Consider the following 19,629-nt stretch of genomic DNA (forward strand, 5'->3'; position numbering starts at 1 on the left):
AAGGCTAGCACTCTACCACTTGAGCCACACAGCGCCACTTCTGGCTTTTTCTGCTTATGTGGTGCTGAGGAATGGAACCCAGGGCTTCAGGCATGCTAGGCAAGCGCTCTACTGCTGAGCCACGTTTCCATCCCCATCCAATATATTTTATTGTTGGAAAACTATTACCTCACTGGAAGTCAATAAAGAACAAAAGCTCAATACAGTGAGTGCTCTTTATTTTTATTGCTTTTTATTTTCAACAATGATTATTGGAACTTAAAAAAAAAAAAACAACAAACCACAAAACCAACAACTCAGCCCTTCGATGCCTAACAGTTAGTGAAAAGCCATACCTTCCCAGCCCATTTCATGTTCTCTTTCAGCCACTTCAGGGCTGAACAGTTTTCCAAACTGTAAACTTGCTCCTTGTTCACGTTGACAGTCATGTGCTTAATGAAGAGCTTGGGGTCTGATATGCGGGCGGCTGTTATTAACCTTTCCACTGCAGCCTGGTAGTCATCCTTGCTTCGAGATTTGTTTTCTTCACATCTGTAAAGTGAACACCTCCCAAACTCAGAAACTTTTATTTTTTGCCAATCCTTGAACTTGGGACCTGGGTGCTGTCCCTGAGCTTCTTTTGCTCAAGGCTCTATTCTACCTCTTGAGCCACAGCACCATTTCTGGCTTTTTCTGTGTATGTGATGCTGAGGAATTGAACCCAGGGCTTCATGCATGCTAGGCAAGCACTCTACCACTAAGCCACATTCCCAGCCCTAGAAGCTCTATCTAAAAGGCAGCAAAAGGGTTTCTTCCAGAGTCCTTTGTATTTACTATTTCCACACTATTAGTCTTTTCACCATGTTCTTTTAGCAATGGCTTTTAAGGTTTTTTATTCACTTTTAAAATATTTTATGATCGTTCAGGTGTTGTACACAGGGGTTACCATTGTATAAGTCAGGTAATGAGTATCTTTATGACAATATCACCCTTTTTGCATTTTTTTATGCTTTATGTGTGTGCCAGTCCTCGGACTCAACTCAGGGCCTGGGTGCTATTCCTGAGCTTTTTTGCTCAAGGATAGCTCTCTACCACTTAGGCCACAGGCTCACTTCTGCCTTTTTTGTGCAATTATAATCAATCTCATGGCCTTTTCTGCCCAGGCCAGCTTTGAACTACAATCATCAGATCTCAGCCTCCAAAGTACCAAGGATTAAAGGCATGAGCCTATAATTTTAATATATAGAAATGAGCCTGACTGATGCTTTTATTTTCAATAGTTTTTTTTTTCTTGTCAGTCATGGGGGGTGAACTCTGGGCCTGGGCACTGTCCCTCAGCTCTTCAGCTCAAGGTGAGCACTCTACCACTTGAGTCATAGCGCCACTTCTGTCTTTTTCTGCTTATGTGGTGCTGAGGAATTGAACCCAGGGCCTCATGCGTGCAAGGCAAGCACTCTACCACCGAGTCACCTTCCCAGCCCCTCAACAGTATTTTTGAATGAACCTAATAAACTATCCCTTTAGACCTGCTCCTTAGAGCTTTGGAGTGAGCAAAAAGATAAAGACCTTTTTAGTACCAAACTACACAAGAAAGGTTGAACATTCAGTAACATATTTGAAGTCATGAAAGTGTTTATTGAATGCCACTTGTTTGGTTTTTATTTCTTAGTAATGTTGGAAATAAAATCCAGGGCCTTACATACACGAAGCAAATACTCTACCATTGAGTTTATTACCTTAGCATCTTATATTGTTTGGTTTTAAGCTTCAAATATGTCTCTTTCTCAATGTAAATGTAACCAAGCTTGTAACATGTACATAAAGTATATATACATATTGACACAAACACAATCACATACATAACCTAGGGCAGACATACTCTACCTTCACGGAGTACAGTTAAAGTTATTACCAGGGCTGGGAATGTGGCTTAGTGGTAGAGTGCTTGCCTAGAAAAGCATGAAGCCCTGGGTTCGATTTCTCAGCACCACATACACAGAAAAAGCGGAAGTGGTGCTGTGTGGCTCAAGTGGTAGAGTGCTAATCTTGAGCTAAAGAGCTGAGAGACAGCATCCATGCTCAGAGTTCAGGCCCCACAACTGACAAGTTATTACCAGGGCTGGGAATGTGGGACAGCGCCCATGCTCAGAGTTCAGGCCCCACAACTGACAAGTTATTACCAGGGCTGGGAATGTGGCTTAGTGGTAGAGTGCTCGCCGAGCATGCATGAAGCCCTGGGTTGATTCTTCAGTACCACATGAACAGAAAAAGCTGGAAGTGGCACTGTGTGGCTCAAGCGGTAGAGTGCTAGCCTTAAACAAAAGAAGTTCGGGGCCAGAGCCCAGGCCCTGGATTTAAGTCCCAGGATTGGCAAAAAAAAGAAAGAAAGAAAAAAGAAAAAAAGTTATCAACAAACCTTTTCAAAACTATCTGTAGCATCTGTGTAGATGGTCCAGGACTTTGAATACTACTAGCATTAGAGACCAGAAAGATTTCGATAGCTAAAAGCATTTCAATCTCAGATAAATACGATGGAATCAGTAGAAGCTTTCTGTATAAATTTCCCTCTAATGGTGGATAACATCCTAAAGAAAGAGCACCTGAAAATTAAATAACAGGTAAAAGTTTACTAAAACCCCAATAGATATAAACCTAAATTTCCAAAATAGTTATAGTGACCATTTGAATGAAGAAGAGACAGTGCTCAGGGCCCTGAGTTCAAGCCTCAGGCCTGGCACACACACACACAGTGACTGGAAACAAAAGGGAAATAACATTTTAACAACAACAACAAAAACCAGTTCTATTTATCAACTTATTTTTACACATTTAAAGAATTTTAAAGATGGATCTTGGGAAATAAAATTCAAAACCAATAGATAGCCAATGAAAAACATCTGAAATGGAACGTACTTTTGTAGTGGGTTCTAGCTTTGAGCCATAAACAACTCCTTCCTAAAGAAGTAATTAATCTTCTGAGGAAGGAGAACTCAATTGGAATATTCTTCGTCATCATGAATTCTGCCACCGAAGATGACATGCCAAGACTGTTGCTTTCTATGCAGGCATCAAGAAGTTTATTAAAAAGAAGGCTGTACTGGGATATCTCCATAGTTTCTGAAATGAAGAAGATGAAAAAAAAACAACTGTTTGGCTTTTTGATCTTGGAGATTGAACCCAGGATGTTACTAGGCAAGTGCTTTGCTACTATATCTCAGCCCGGAAAAAAAAAAAAATGGTTTTTTATGATTATTATTACTATTTTTTTTGGTGGTGGTGGTAAAACTAACCTATGTTGGTCTTTCAAATTTCTTTTTTTTTTTTCTTTATCCTTTGGCTTCCTTGGCCTTTCTTGTGTGCCAAAGAAGTTACAACCACTAAAGTGTAATTTTCTTAATTTTTTTTGTCAGTTGTAGGGCTTGAACTCTGGGCCCAGGCGCTATCCCTGCGCTCTTCAGCTCAAGGCTAGTGCTCTACCGCTTGAGCCACAGCACCACTTCTGGTTTTCTAGTGGTTTATTGGAGATAAGAGTCTCATGGATTTTCCTGCCCGGACTGGCTTTGAACCTTGATCTTCAGATCTCAGCCTCTGGAGTAGCTAGGATTATTTATAGGCATGAGCCACTGGCACCTAGCTCTTAATTTATTTTCTTTCTTTTTTTTTTTTTTTTGGTCTGGTTGTGGGGCCTGAACTCTGGGCCTGAGCACTGTCCCTCAGCTCTTCAGCTCAAGGCTAGCGCCTCTACCACTTGAGCCACAGCGCCACTTCCGGCTTTTTTCTTTTTGCTTATGTGGTGCTGAGGAATCGAACCCAGGGCCTCAGGCATGCAAGGCAAGCGCTCTACCACTGAGCCACCTCCCCAGCCCCTCTTAATGTATTTTCTAAGGAAGAAACTAAAAAGCTTTGACAAAATCCAAACTGTTTTCTTTCCTTTATGAGGGACAATGTGAAAAGAAGTTCCTCCCAGATTTCAAAAGTTGTTTAGATGTTTGTGTTCAGGTACAAATTCATATTTGCTTGTCTTGAATAATTTCATGTTTTTTTCAGTAACTTCAGCCTTCTTGGATTTGCCCATGACTATAACTAAATCAAGTCTTTAAAAATCTCTCAATGAAGCCTGATGCTGGTGGCTCCACACACCTATAACCCTACCTACTCAGGAGGCTGAGATCTGAAGATCCCTGTTCAAAGCCAGTCTGGGTAGAAAAGTCTGTGAGACTGATGACAACAGTAACAAATCTTTCAATGAGTATTCCTACTTTTTTATTTTTTGCCCATCTTGGGGCTTGAACTCAGGGCCTGGATGCTGTCCTTGAGTCTCTTTGTGCTCAAGGCTAGCGCTCTACCACTTTGCACCACAGTGATACTTTCAGCTTTTTGAGTCATTTATTGGAGATAGAGTCTCACAGACTTTCCTGCCTGGGCTGGCTTTGAACTGGTATCCTCAGATCACAGTCTCCTGAGTAGCTAGGGTTATATGCATGAGCCACCAGTGCCCAACTCTTTTAATTGCTCTTAAAGGAATGAGAAGTTATCTTGGAGACATCCAACTTTCTTCCCTTTCTTCAGTGGGGTATATACAACGAAGGCTCTAGGTCTTCATTACTATAGGATGTCTCACTATAGGATGTCTCAGTGATCTTATTATGAAATGAATCTCTTCACTTTTCCCATTAGAGGAACTTATTAGTTTACTCTTCTCAGGTCTCTCTTTTTTTCTTTGTCGGTCATAGGGCTTGAACTCTGGGCCTGGGCGCTGTCCCTCAGCAATTCAGCTCAAGGTGAGCGCTCTACTACTTGAGCTACAGCCCCACTTCCGGTTTTCTGGTGGTTTATTGGAGATAAAGCGTTTCAGAGACTTTCCTGCCTGGGCTGGCTTTGAACCTCGATCCTCAAATCTCAGCCTCCTGAGTAGCTAGAATTACAGGCGTGAGCCACCGCCAGCGCCTGGCTTCTCAGATCTCTTTATGAATAGCCCTCATTACATACAAAGACAACCCTGTTTGTTATTTAGGATCTTCCAAAATCTGGCATATCTGTCTGTCTGTCTTGGTCAGATCAATCGAGATCAATCGAGATCTATCTATCTATCTATCTATCTATCTATCTATCTATCTATCTATCTATCTATCTATCTATGTATCTATCTATCTATGTATCTATCTATCTAGAACTGGCATGCAAGTATGTGCCCATGTGCAAGTACACAGACACAGACTCACTTAAAATGGTCACTCCGTTTCATTACCAATGCAGTCCTCTATATTAAGGGCCTGCTGTATCAAGATTTAAAAAAAAAAAAAAATCTAGCCGGGCGCCGGTGGCTCACGCCTGTAATCCTAGCTACTCAGGAGGCTGAGATCTAAGGATCGCAGTTCAAAGCCAGCCCAGGCAGGAGAGACTGTGAGACTCCCATCTCCAATAAACCACCAGAAAACCGGAAGTGGCGTTATAGCTCAAGTGGTAGAGCGCTCGCCTTGAGCTGAAGAGCTGAGGGACAGCGCCCAGGCCCAGAGTTCAAGCCCCACGACCGACAAAAAAAAAAAAAAATCTACCATGAAGGTACTGACAAGAAGCATGCTAATCATAGTAATGGCATCTGTAGAATAGGAAAATGGAGATTTATAGGATATGATACTAGCCCAGTCCTCAGCTGAATATTTTCATGGTCCTACAGCTAATTCCTGACCCAAATTTTGCTCCCCACCTATGACGGAAGCCTTAACCTGAAAGATTCCATATGCCGTGGCCCGTGGTGGTGGTCTGCCTTCCACCCCGTCTTCTCTCTTATTTCCCCCATGGATTCCAAGTTCCATAAATTCACCACTAGGAGGAAACCTAGCTTCATTCTCTTACTACAGTGAGTTCTTTTAAGTTCTTGCCAGGGATCCCTGAACACATCTTGGGCTGCTGACCTCACAAGAGGTAGGCAAAGGATATGAGGAAAATGTTGACCAACAACTAGAAGAGAAAAGCATTTCTGATTTGGAAGCCACCAGGAAGCCCTTGTTTAATTTGCAAGAGAACACTTTTTAGGAAATGACTTTGTTAAAGAAAATATGCAGGAAAATATATAGAAACCCCAAACCCAACAGGTGGAGAACTGTATTCTTATTAACCAACACCAGATGGGCAAAGATAAGCTAGGCGTTTGAAAAACATACCTTGGGAGTTCAGAAAACCTGGAAGGTTCTGCAAAACCTCAAATGTCTGTCTGTAAAGGCTCTTGGCGAGGACTTCATGTGCAATTGTGCACAGCAGGTTATGTCGATTAAGCACATCAAATCTGTCGCATGGCCAGAGGGGTGTGTTGATTATCCATTCTGATTCTTCAAAAACAAAACAAAACAAAAACAAGTGCTTTATACTGTGAACTCACAACTTGTGCCTTTAAAGTATCTTCTGGAGAAGGGACAAAGCTTAAATGTGGGTCATGAGAACAACTTGAGACCGGTGATCATTAGTCTATTATCCCACAACTACTAGCCACTTTGCTATAGTTTCATTTTGGTTTTTGGGGGGTTTTTTTTGGTTGTTCTTAGGGCTTGAACTCTGGGCCTGGGCACTGTCCCTGAGCTTTTTTTTGGGGTCCGGTCATGGGGCCTGAACTCTGGGCCTGGGCGCTTTCCCTCAGCTCTTCAGCTCAAGGCTAGTGCTCTATCACTTGAGCCATAGCGCCACTTCCAGCTTTTTTCTTATTGCTTATGTGGTGCTGGGGATTCAAACCCAGGGCCTCAGGCATGCAAGGCAAGCACTCTATCACTGAGCCACCTTCCCAGCCCCTTCCTGAGCTTTTTTTGCTTAAGGCTGGTGATTAATTTGGAGATAAAAGTCTCTCAGTCTTCCCTCTGACTGGCTTCAAACTGTGATCCTCAGAACGCAGCCTCCTGAGTAGCTAGGATGACAGGTGTGAGCCACCAGTGCCCTGGCTGCTATAATTAAGACAGTGTTCTAGACAGTATTGATTCTAAGGTTAATCCTTGTTGTATTTTTTTGTTTGTTGTGGGACTTGAACTCAGGGCTTGGGCCTGTCCCTGAACCTCTTTGTGCTTAAGGCTAGCACACTACCATTTGAGCCACAGTGCTACTTGTTTTTTTTGAGTAGTTAATTGGAGATAAGAGTCTCAGGGGGACTTTTCTGTCTGGCTGGCTTTGAACTGTGATCCTCTGATCTCAGCTTCCTGAGTAGCTAGGATTACACAGGTGTGAGCCACTGGTGCCTGGCTTAACCCTTATTTTTATACAACGAAGTTTGATTATATAGTGAATATGTGCTTTAACATAAAATACTTGAGTGGACAAGTTCAGTGATCCCAGCCAGCTACCCGGGGCAGAGAGCAGGAGAATTACAGTTTGAGGCCAGCCCAGGCAAAAAGATAGTGAGAATTCCATCTCATGTAAATCAGTAAGGGGAGCCTTCTTGGTTTGAGATGTTTACCAAATCATGTATCTGTATTTTTAAAAAAATGTAAATAAGTTGATTATTTTATGTACCAAAGCAAACAAACTGATCATGGGGAGTTTGAACGTTTGGGCTGGTGGGCTGGGAAGGTGGCTTAGTGGTAGAGTGCTTGCCTAGCATGCATGAAGCCCTGGGTTTGATTCCTCAGTACCACATCCACAGAAAAAGCCGGAAGTGGTGCTGTGGCTCAAGTGGTAGAGCGCTAGCCTTGAACAAAAGAAGCTCAGGGACAGCGCCGAGGCCCAGGGTTCAAGCACCAGGACTGGCAAAAAAGAAAACAAAACACAAAAAAACCCTTTTGGGCTGGGATGTAGCTTAGTGGCAAAGCAAGTGCACAATGTCCAGTACCAAAAAAAAGACCTTTTAATTCAATCTACTTTACCATGACATGTTTATGAAACATAGGTTTTCAGATGAGGATTGGAATAGAAGTTTATTAATATACTTAACACTAATTTAGAGTAATAAAAGCTAATCATCTACTTTCATGCTTTATTCAATTCTTGGTAAATCTCTGCCATTTGTTTATTACCTCAGAATCAAAATGTAAGGGGATTTTCTGTAAGAGTCATTCTTTTTTGTTGTTGGTTGTGGGACTTGAACTCCTGGTTTGGGCACTGTCTCTGAGCTTTTTTGCTCAAGACTAGAGAGCTGTACCACTTTGAGGCACATCTCTGCTTCTGGCATTTCGGTGATTAAGAGTCTCATGGACTTTCCTGCTTGAGCTGGCTTTGAACTGCAATCCTCAAATCTCAGCTTTCTGAGAAGCTAGGCTGAGAGGAGTGAGCCACCAGCACTTAGCTAAGAGACAGTCTTTTTTTTTTTTTTTTTTTCCAGTCCTGGGGCTTGAACTCAGGGACTGAGCACTGTCCCTGAGCTTCTTTTGCTCAAGGCTAGCGCTCACCACTTGAGCCACAGTGCCACTTCTGGCTTTTTCTATGTATGTGGTACTGAGGAATCGAACCCAGGGCTTCATGCATGTTAGGCAAACACTCTACTACTAAGCCACCTTCCCAGCCCTGAATACAAAGTTCAAGGAACATAGTGGTAAATAGGAAATTCTAGGATGGCTAAAGGTATGGACTGTTGAAGCATTATACACAAGAAAAAGTACAAAATACAAAAAGTACAAAAATACAAAGGACTTAAAGAGCAGTTTGTGAAGTAGAAAAAAAAGGCAAAAGAAAAATGTAAGTGTATATAATTAAGAGTTACAGGAAAGTGAAAAGTTGAGCAAATTTTATAAATATCTAACAGATCAAGAGCTAGCATCTTTGGTATATAAAAACACTGCAATACAGAAAGGCATTATATATTGTGATTTTCTATCATCTATCTATCTATCTATCTATCTATCTATCTATCTATCTATCTATCTATCTATCTATCTATCTATCTATGAATCTATGAATGATAGGCAGCACCTGAACTAATCATCTGAGGTGTTGCCTTATTTATTAATTGTATATTTAAAAATTATGAAGATGATGCTAAATATAAAAATCAGTTATGCGCCGGTGGCTCTTGCCTGTCATCCTAGCTACTCAGGAGGCTGAGATCTGATTATCGTGGTTCAAAGCCAGCCTGGGCAGGAAAGTCTGTGAGACTCTTTTGTTGTTGTTGCTGGTTGGTTGTGGGGTTTGAACTCTGGGCTTGGGGGCTGTCACTGCACTCTTCAGCTCAAGGCAAGTGCTCTACCTCTTGAGCTACAGTGCCACTTCCAGTTTTCTAGTGGTTTATTGGAGATAAGAGTCTCACAGACTTTCCTGCCTGGGCTGGCTTTGAACCATGATCCTCAGATCTCAGCCTCCCGAGTAGCTAGGACTACAGGCGTGAGCTATTGGTGCCCAGCTTCTATGAGCCTCTTATCTCCAATGAAACACCAGAAAACCAGAAGTGGCACTGTGGCTCAAGTGGTAGAATGCTAGGCTTGAGCAAAAAGAGCTCAGGCCAAGTTCAAGTAACACAACAAAAAAATAGTAAGTAAGTCTATTATTTCAGAGTTCAGCATCTACTCAAAGTGATTGCACAGATTAGAATTTATAAAAAATTAACATATATGTTTAACATACATTTAACATATACATATATATATAAATACATTCTTGCATATATTAAAACTTACCCCTTAGTACCCAGAGGGCACCATCCAGGCTTCCAGTTTTTAGAAAAATCTCCGCTGCAATGTTCACAATTTGACATCTTGGTGCTAACTTTGCAGGTCCTGTAAGTCCTTTTAAACTTGTAAAGTGTATTTTTAGTTCGTATAGTTTATCTAAGACCTTTCTTCCCTAGAGTGAAAAACAGGAAGAGAAGCTGAGCAGTAATCACTTGTCACGTTAGAGGGACACAAAAAGTTGACGACTGGTATGCAGAGGGCCAGTTTGCAGTCAGCTTCATCCGCCCTACACTTCTGCTGGGACACGGAGAGAAGGGAGGGAAGGAAGGAAGGGGAATTTAGTGACCATAGTAACCAGCCCCTCCCAGCACCAACAGGAGGCTCTTCTCATCAAGCAACTCTGTATTCTCTGCTTTGTACACTGGCCTTCCTCCCCTTCGCATTTCACTCTTGCCTTAATGCAGAAAACTACCTTTTCTCCTTTTCTGTTGTCCAGTCTGAGATACAAGAGGGAAAGACAATGGAAATGAAGATGGTGGCATCACAGCTAGGCAGATGCTAGCAGGAAAAAATGATCAAAACAATTGGCTATAAATAGTTTTTAATCTGTCTGTCTGTCTATCGTGCTGGTACTGAGCCTTGACTTCAGGGCCTCGTCAGTCACTTCTCCCTTGACTTCTTTGCTCAAAGCTGGCACTCTACCACTTGAGTCACAGCTCCACCAATGGCTTTTTTGGTGATTCACTAGAGGTAAGAGTCTCATGGACTTTCCTGCTCCCCCCCCCCCCCCCCAGCTGCCTTTGAACTGTGATCTTCAGATCTCAACCGTCTGGGTAGCTAGGATGACAAGGTGTGAGCAAGGATGACAACAGTGACTGGCGAAGCTTTTTTTTTTTTTTTAATTCATGCATTCTGTATACATACAAGTGGCCAGGGAATTACATGTTATTGTACCCAGCTATGAAATGATCGCCTTATAGAAATGAGCAGTAATGAGATGTGCAGTGTACTAGTGAGTAGTGCCACATTCCCAATTATTCTATTAACTCTGTAATTCTGCTTCTGTGTTGGATTTCCCTGCCCTCTCTCTGAACTTAATTACTGAGTCTGTAACTTACTTACCACCTCAGGGAAACCTAAGAAGTAGAAAAATGGTATTATCTCAGTTACTACAAGACCACTTTCACAATGAGCTAAAGCTCAGAAAGTTACACATCAAGATGCAAGGATATCCAGGCACCGATGGCTCATGACTATAATTGTAGCTACTCAGGAGGCTGAGATCCAAAGATCGTGGTTTGAAGCCAGCCTGGGCAGAAAAGTCCCTGTGAGACTCTTTTTTGTTGTACTTGTTGGTCCTGAAGCTTGAACTCTGGGTTTAGCTCTTCAGCTCATTGAGAGCCCTCTACCAGTTGAGCCACAGCGCCACTTCCAGTTTTCTGGTGGTTTATTGAAGATAAGAGTCTCACGGACTTTCCTGCCCAGGGCTGGCCTCGAACCGAGATCATCAGATCTCAGCCTCCTGAGTGGCTAGGATGACAGGTGTGAGCCACCAGAGCCTGGCTCTGTGAGACTCTTATCTCCAATTAGCCACTTAAAACCAGAAGTGTGCTGTGGCTCAAGCAGTAGAGCACTAGCCTTGAGCACTCAGGCTGCAATGCCCAGGTCCTGAGTTCAAGCCCTACAACTGACAAACACAGTATTTAAGCTAACACTCTGTGCCAGTCCAAACATAAAATTTAATTTTTTTTGAGGATGTTGCACTTGCTAGACAAGCAATTTGCCACTGAGCTATATTCCAACCCCAAATGTAAAATTTAATAACGTACCTTGCACCACTGCAGTAACTGATGGTAGAAGTACATGGTACTGATTCCAATTCTTCCCAGCAAAGTTCTGTCTACTTCACTGTGCTGTGGGTCTTTGCTAACTGAAACACAACGCAGGAATATTCAGGTCAGTAAAAGTCACTTAAGATGCCGGAAAAGGCAAATTAACACGCAACTACTGTTTGACAGGACAGCAAAGATAAAAGCCTGGCATAGTATGGCTTACTGGCCCAATCTAGTCCATTGTATATATCCTGTGAGCTAATTGGTTTATATTTTAGAGACTTGTTTAAAAAGTAAAGAGAATAGCTGGGAATGTGGCTTAGTGGTAGAGTGCTTGCCTAGCATGCATGAAGCCCTGGGTTTGATTCCTTAGTACCACATACACAGAAAAAGCCATAAATTGCTCTGTGACTCAAGTGGTAGAGTGCTAGCCTTGAGCAGAAAATTCAAGGATAGTGTCCAGGCCCTGAGTTCAAACCTCAGGAATTGCACATAAGAAAAACAATCATTTGCCCCAGTATAATTATAGTTCAAGGTAACCATAAGCAGGTGGAAAAATTCATCAAGCAACCTGCCACACTAAACTCTCAGCATGGAGATTGTGAAACGCTTTACGCCAGTGAGAATAGTACTCCTTTCAACCAACCAATACACACACCAAGACAGTGACATTTTACCTGTCTCAGCAAATTCACAAAAAGGAACCAGTGGTGTTTCTTCTTTATAGTCTTTTGTGAGTGTTTCGGCGATACAAGTACAAAATCTCTGGAAATCTACAAATTTTTCGCAGCTCATTTTGATGTTAATGTATAGGTTTCCCAATTTGGTCCAGTCACATTTTTCCTTACAATCCTATCAACATTATGTTTTGGGGGGCGGTGAGGGGAAGGAAAGAAAAGAAAGGAAGAAAGAGGAAAACTGTCACTTCTGTAACATAGGTTCTAGTTCAGACACGGATTAGCTAAGTAGAAATTAGGAGAATGTAAGGTTTAAAACAATCTTATAAGCTTTCAGACATGCATAACATCAGCAGTACAGTAATAGGATACTGCTATATCTATAGTAAGTTTTCTGACTAGCAAATCTCTATGAACTTCAGATAACAACCATTTTTTTAGGGGAGGGGGTGCTAGTCCTATAGCTTGAACTCAGCTTGGGCATTGTCCCTGAGCTTTTCTTTTTCCTCAAGGCTAGTGATTTACCTCAGTTCCACTTCCCGATTTTTGGTGGTTAGAGATAAGACTCTCGTGAACTTTTCTGCTAGGGTTAGATTCAAACTGTGATCCTCAGATCTCAGCCTCCTGAGTAGCTCGGATTACAGGCATGAGCCAGCAGGACCCATCCAACCTTCAACTAGTTCCTAGAGTTCTTTTTTTTTTTTGGTCAGTCCTGGGGCTTAAACTCTGGGCCTGGGAGCTATCCCTCAGCTCTTTAGCTTAAGGTGAATGCTCTACCACTTGAGCCACAGTACCACTTCTGGTTTTCTGGTGGTTTATTGGAGATAAAGAGTCTCATGGACTTTCCTGCCCAGGCTGGCTTTGAACAGCCATCCTCAGATCTCAGCCTCCTGAGTAGCCAGGATTACAGGCTTGAGCCATTGGCCCGGCTCCTAGGGTTCTTAATAATGACATCACTGATAAAGCAGAAGTGGACAGGAGATGAGTTTCATGAGATAGATGGTGATCAGCACAATGCAAGCTTGTCTACCACAATATAGTGTTTTATTCCTTTCATACATTGATTTACTACCTTTAGGGATTACATTTCACTGTTATTTGACCATTTATGCTTGGGGATCTGCTTAGTATTTTGGGCATTACATTTCTACAAAATGGACTACAAAGCCAATTCCAGTAAATGTGTTCTCTTCTTAGTACTTTCTATTTTAAATTAAGATGTAATTTTCTTTAACAAAAAAGTTGTTTCAACGATATAAACACAGCTGGGCACTGGTGGTTCATGCCTGTAATTCTAGCTACGTAGGAGGCTGAGATGAGGATCGCGGTTCAAAGCCAGCCTGGGCAGGAAAGTCCGTGAGACTTTTATCTCCAATGAATCACCAGAAAACTGGAAATGGCACTGTGGCTCAAGTGGTTAGAGTACTCACCTTGAGATGAAGAGCTGAAGGACAGTGCCCAGGCCCAGAGTTCAAGCCTCATGACCAACAAAAATAATAAAATAAAAGGATATAAACACACTAGTTCAGAGCAGACCAATAATTATGAATACAAACAGATATTATTTCTGCCAGGAGAGGGCAGCGTGGTCCTGGGCTGTCAGTCTCACATACCAGAGATCTACATGGACAAAGTTAGCAGAGCTTGTCTGCCCAGCCACAGAATTAAAGATTTGTCTTGGATCATCACTATTTTACCTCAAGTGAATTTTGAAGGCAAACAGGTGTTTTTGTTTTTGCTGAACCTGGGGCTTGAACTCAGGGCTTGGGAGCTGTCCCTGAGCTTCTTTTGCTCAAGGCTAGTGCTCTACCACTTTAGCCACAGTTCTACTTCCAGCTTCTTATGAATAGTTTACTGGAAATAAGAGTTTCATAGGCAGTTCATGCCTGGGCTGGCTTCAAACTATGGTCCTCAGATCTCAGCCTCCTGAGTTGCTAGGATTTATAGGTGTGAGCTACCAGCACCTGGCGGCAAACTATTAGTTAAGAATCAATTTTACTTTTTTGGGGGGGTGAGGGCATTACTGAGGTCTGAACTCAAGGCTTTGTGCTTGCTAGGCAGCCACTCCCCTGCTTAGCCATACCTCCAACCCTTAGTATTAATTTTAAAATAATGTGTAAACCTAGATTTGTTTCTTATAGTACTGGAAATCAAATCCAGGGCCTCATGCTTGCTAGGTTAAGTAATCTACCACCAAGCTTCATTCCCAACCCAGAACTCTAGAAATTAAAATATTAATTTTTTTGTACTAGTCCTGGGGCTTGAACTCAGGGTCTGGGAGCCAACCCTGAGCTTTTGTGCTCCAGGCTAGCACACTACTACTTGTGAACCACTTCTGTTTTTTTCGGTAGTTAACTGGAGATAAGAGTCTCACAGACTTTCCTGTCTGGGCTGTCTTTTAACCACAGTTCTCAGATCTCTGCCTCCTGAGTAGGTAGGATTACAATAGGTATAAGTCATGGGCAAAATATTAATGTGATAAAAAGAAATAAGCGTTTTCTCTAGTAGGTCCATTACTAAAATTTTTCCTGAAGTGTGATTATGATTCAACTATTTTTGCTGTTACTGATCTTCAGAAGTCCCACCAATTGTTAAAAAAAAAAGTAATGCCATACCTCTACTTCATTCAAGGCTGACTCTAAATCATTCTTCCAGCTCATTTTAAATTGCTTCATCCGTAACCTTTAATGATAGGAAAAGGTTAAATATGTGTATCTTTCTTCACCCTCTACCCCAGAAGTCATTAATGCTTGGAGTCAATTTGTTCTATTTATACCTGAGACTTGAGAAAAATGGATGCAGAAAATATGCCCTAAAAACTTAAGAGTAAAGGAAATTGGCAATTGTTTAGGTATCTACCTACATTACTTCCTCCACGAACCATGGATAGCCAGAGAAGGAAGAAACTTAATCCTCATGCAGTCATACTTCAAAATCACCCAGTACAGGGAAAGGAAGGACAATCAACTGCTCTCCCTATCCGCACACAACCTTCCCTGTTCTACAAAGATCCAGGTCTAAATCAAAACAAAGCAAGAAGTCCAACAAGGGGACTCATTTGCTCAAGGCAAGTGCTCTACCACTTGAGCCACAGCTCCATGTCCAGTTTACTGGTGGGTCAGCAGAAATGAGAGTCTCGCAGACATTCCTGCCCGGGCTGGCTTTGACCAGTGATCCTCAGATCTCAGCCTCCTGAGTAGGTAGGATGACAGGCGGGAGCCACCGGCACCACGCCATCATGACACTCTTGAGTGGAAGTCCTACAAGAGTGCATTAAGTGGAATCAAGCAAGCAGTAACACAGGAGATTTTATTCCTTTCAGCCTGACTGAAGTAGAATTTTAGGAAAAGATGGCAGAAGGGCTTTTCATGGGAAGCTATCTGGATGTCTTGTCATACTGAATGATCAGAAGATGCTTTGCCTTCATCCTTCCTAGATCCCTGTCAAAATACGTGTACTTTAGTCTCACCTGGCTTTGATTTCCAGAACAGCAGTGATTTCTTGTTTGGAAGCCTGGGTTTGGTATAAAAGCTCAACGATATAGTTCAAGTGTTCTGGGTCAAGCATTATTCCAGCTTCGACAAACTATAAAAGAGAATTTTTTAATAAAAAAGTCATTTCTTACAAAAACATGAGAGTAAGCAGGTGGCTCATGGCTGAAATCCAGGAGGCTGTGCTCTGAGGATTGTGGTTCAAAGTCAGTTTGGGTGGAAAAGTTCATGAGAGTCATTAGCCAGTAAAAAATGGGAAATGGAGCTGTAGTTCATATGGTAGGGTGTCAGTCTTGAATACATAAAACCAAGTCAGAGCACCCTGAGTTGGAGCCCCAATACCAGCATAAAACAACAAGAACAAGAAAGAAAACCAATACTTATAATACTTGTAAGTACTATATTATTATTATTTGTGTGTGTGTGTTTATTTATATGGGACCAAGGAATCAAACCCAGGGGCCTCATACATGCTAGGCAAGCACTTTACCACTAAGACACATTGCTTGCCCTATATTTTTAAAATAGTATTTTAAAAACAGTATTTCATACTATTTTTATAAGAGTTGAGAAGCTATTATGTGAAATGAAGAGTGAAACATGTATAAAGTAGAATTAAAACAATAATATTTCAAAAGTATTTTCTTCAAATGTAAGATGCCCTTGTTTAAGAACTGAAGGAGGGGCTAGGAAGGTGGCTTAGTGGTAGAGTGCTTGTCTCGCATGCATGAGGCCCTGGGTTCGATTCCTCAGCACCATATAAGCAGAAAAAGCCGGAAGTGATACTGTGGCTCAAGTGGTAGAGTGCTAGCCTTGGGCTGAAGAGCTGAGGGACAGCGCCCAGGCCGAGTTCAGGCCCCATGGCCGACAAAAAACAAAGAATTGAGCCGGGCGCTGGTGGCTCACGCCTGTAATCCTAGCTACTCAGGAGGCTGAGATCTGAGGATCGAGGTTCAAAGCCAGCCCGGGCAGGAGAGACCGTGAGACTCCTATCTCCAATAAACCACCAGAAAACCGGAAGTGGCGCTGTAGCTCAAGTGGTAGAGCGCTCGCCTTAAGCTGAAGAGCTGAGGGACAGCGCCCAGGCCCAGAGTTCAAGCCCCACGGCCGACAAAAAAAAACAACAACAACAAAGAATTGAAAGAAAAAAATGGAATAATTACTTAACATAAAATTGAATTTTCTTCCCATTCTCAGTAATTTCAACCACTTTGTTACTTGTACCTCTTATCTGACATGCAGTGTTCAGATATCATCTCTGCTTGTAATTGTTTTTTTATGCCAGTCCTGGGGCTTGAACCTTAGGGTTTAAGAGCTCTCCCTGAACTTTTGTGCTCAAGGGCTAGTGCTCCACCACTTTGAGCCAGAGCTCAGGGACAGCACCTAGGCCCCGAGTTCGAGATTGAGCCAGAGCTCAGGGACTGCACCCACACCCCGAGTTCAAGATATGAATTTCATGGATTTTCCTGCCTGGTCTGGCTTGAAACCTCCATCTTAAGATCTTAGCCTTTGAAGTAGCTAGGATTACAAGCATGAGCCACGAGTGCTGGGCTCTATTGCAAATTTCCTGAGAAATATCAACCTTGAAGCTTCCCTAGGGGTTAGCCAGGAAAACCTGCTGATTCCTTGTTAAATTAATAACCTTGGTCATCAGCTGCCTACATAAAAAGGTTCGACTTTAACAAATGAATTCAGGACTGGGAAGGTGGCTTAGTGGTAAAGTGCTTGCCTAGGATGCATGAAGCCCTGGGTTGGATTCCTCAGTATCACATACACAGAAAAAGCCAGAAGTGGTACTATGGCTCGAAAAAAAAAAAAGAATTCAAATATTTCCTCTCTTAATTCATGAAGTCTTGTGTCTAAAGTTCTTCATTTCCCTCAGCTCAGATGGAGAGAGCTAAGGGAGTATGTCAATATTTTTTGTGTGTGGTGGTCCTGGGGCTTGAACTCAGGCCCTAGCCCTATCCCTGAGCTTCTTTTGCTCAAGGCCAGCACTCTACTACTTGAGCCACAGCACCACTCCTAGCTTTTCCTGAGTCATTTATTGGAGATAAGAGTCTCACTGCCCAGGCAGGCTTTAAACCAGTATCCTCAAATCTCTACCTCCAGAGTAGCTGGGATGATGGGAGTGAACATTCACTGGTTATTTTTGAGATAGGATCTTGATTCTCCCTCCTGTTTTGGGGGTACAGCCCTGAGCTGCAATCCCCCGCGCCCCCTTTAAATCTTCCCTTTGTAGCTGAGACAGCACTCCGGCCACCATGGCAGCTTATCTGGCTGTGATGAAGTCTCATATACTTTTCTGCCCAGGCTGGCCTGGGACCATCCTGGTTCTCCTCACCTGAGCTCCCCAAGCAGCTAGGATGACGGGCACATGCCACCACGACCAGCTATTGGTGCAGAAAGGGTCTGGCATGTATGTATACCAGACTGGCCTCAAACTGAAATCCTCCTGACCTCAGCCTCCCAAGCCATTGGCACCTGTCTACTGCACCTGGCTAGCAGTCCTATTGTGGTGTTCTGACTAGGTCTCCCATGTCACTCTGGGAATGAGGTGACACTGAAGAGGCTGGAATGTTCAGGGTGAGTGTTGAAATACTGAGCTGAGGAATGTTTGAAGTTTAGTTGTTTCAGTCACTATTTTCTATATGTTTTGTTATAGATAAAATTGGCATATATAAAAGTATGTATCAATATATAAAATATATGTGGATATACAAGAATGTATATGTAATTACTCTGTATGTTGTGTGTATCTTTTGGAGAAGATATTTTTATAGTCTATTTCAGAAGAAAAAAAAAGGATGTTTCTAAAAACAACATGAATAGTTGGGGCGCCGGTGGCTCACGCCTGTAATCCTATCTACTCAGGAAGCTGAGATCTGAGGATCACGGTTCAAAGCCAGCCTAGGCAAGAAAGTCTGTGGGACTCTTATCTCCAATGAACCACTCAGGAAACTGTGGCTCAAGTGGTAGAGTGCTTGCCTTGAGCTGAAGAGCTGAGGGACAGTGCCCAAGCCCAGAGTTCAAGCCCCACGATGAACAACAACAAAAAGAATAAAAAGGCAGATGAGGGTTATGTGGAAATATTCATTTGTTTGCTTATTCTAAAGAATAAAAGAGACAAATCATACCTTGCAGAAGATATCAATTAGAGCAGGCACCGCATTCCTTAATTTCAAAGTTGCCACATGCTCAAATATTTTTAGTATTATCTGTGGGGCAGGCTGATAAAACAAAAAAAAAAAAATGACATTGATTTTAAAGTTTTTCTTGCAGTATAAAATTTCTCAAGCTTTATGCTGAAAACTACAAATGTTCACTAGGAAGTGTTTAATAGGTACAGAAATTAAACTGCTAGCTTCAAACAAATATAACAAAAAAGCCCCACCTCACTTAAAATGTTAAAAAATGTTTTCTTGCTGGGTGCTGGTGGCTTACACCTATAATATTAGCTACTCAGGAGGCTGAGACCTGAGGACTGCATTTAAATCCAGCCTGGGCAGGAAAGTCTGTGAGACTCTTATCTCCAATAAACCACAAGAAAACTGGAAATGGCGCGGTGGCTCAAGTGGTACAGCACTTGCCTTGAGCTGAAGAGCTCAGGGGCAGCGCCCAGGCCCAGAGTTCAAGCCCTACAACTGCCCCCCCCAAAAAAAAAACAAAACCAGAAGTGGCTGCTGTAGCTTTAATGGTAGAGTGCTCCCCTTGAGCAAAAAAGAGCTCAGGGACTGTGCCCAGGCCCCAAGTTCAAGCCCCAGGACCAACTGGAAAAAAAACAAACAAGTTTTCTTGTCACTTACCGGTATTTTAACCATTATGCTGAGGTTCACTACCTGAAATACTTCTTTCAATAAACAATGCTTGAGTAAAGACATTAGAAGCTCATTTAAGACTTGTAAATCAAAGTATATACCCGGAGGAAAATTTCTGTAGAATTCCATAAATAAGTTTACTGCAAGTGAAAACACACAGTCATTGCAGCTACAGTATCCATGTTTCCCAAATTACATGATTTTCCTATACTCAAAGAACGAGTATAAATTCACCTATTGAAAAGCTACCAGCA

The 19,629-nt window shown here is 42.3% G+C and overlaps 1 protein-coding gene across 2 annotated transcripts in view; it reads right to left on the reverse strand.

The window, feature by feature from the left end:
* Window positions 1-174: 174 nt before the first annotated feature.
* The window catches only part of Topaz1 (testis and ovary specific TOPAZ 1), a 43,218-nt gene continuing 23,763 nt past the window's right edge, over window positions 175-19,629 (reverse strand). The window contains exons 9-19 of one of the 2 annotated variants that reach the window (XM_070017607.1): window positions 19,364-19,515; window positions 18,695-18,787; window positions 15,539-15,654; window positions 14,685-14,751; window positions 12,070-12,244; window positions 11,390-11,490; window positions 9,567-9,732; window positions 6,144-6,308; window positions 2,893-3,096; window positions 2,396-2,579; window positions 175-531 (exon numbers count right to left, since the gene is read on the reverse strand). In XM_070017607.1, the coding sequence (XP_069873708.1) occupies window positions 312-531; window positions 2,396-2,579; window positions 2,893-3,096; window positions 6,144-6,308; window positions 9,567-9,732; window positions 11,390-11,490; window positions 12,070-12,244; window positions 14,685-14,751; window positions 15,539-15,654; window positions 18,695-18,787; window positions 19,364-19,515 (1,643 nt within the window). In that variant the 3' untranslated portion in view covers window positions 175-311. The remainder of the gene's footprint in view (window positions 532-2,395; window positions 2,580-2,892; window positions 3,097-6,143; window positions 6,309-9,566; window positions 9,733-11,389; window positions 11,491-12,069; window positions 12,245-14,684; window positions 14,752-15,538; window positions 15,655-18,694; window positions 18,788-19,363; window positions 19,516-19,629) is intronic. The other variant, XM_070017609.1, reaches the window with a different exon arrangement.

The sequence above is a fragment of the Dipodomys merriami genome, unplaced genomic scaffold (assembly GCF_024711535.1).
Source record: "Dipodomys merriami isolate MVZ:Mamm:240054 unplaced genomic scaffold, mDipMer1.0.p SCAF_125, whole genome shotgun sequence".
NCBI lineage: Eukaryota > Metazoa > Chordata > Mammalia > Rodentia > Heteromyidae > Dipodomys > Dipodomys merriami.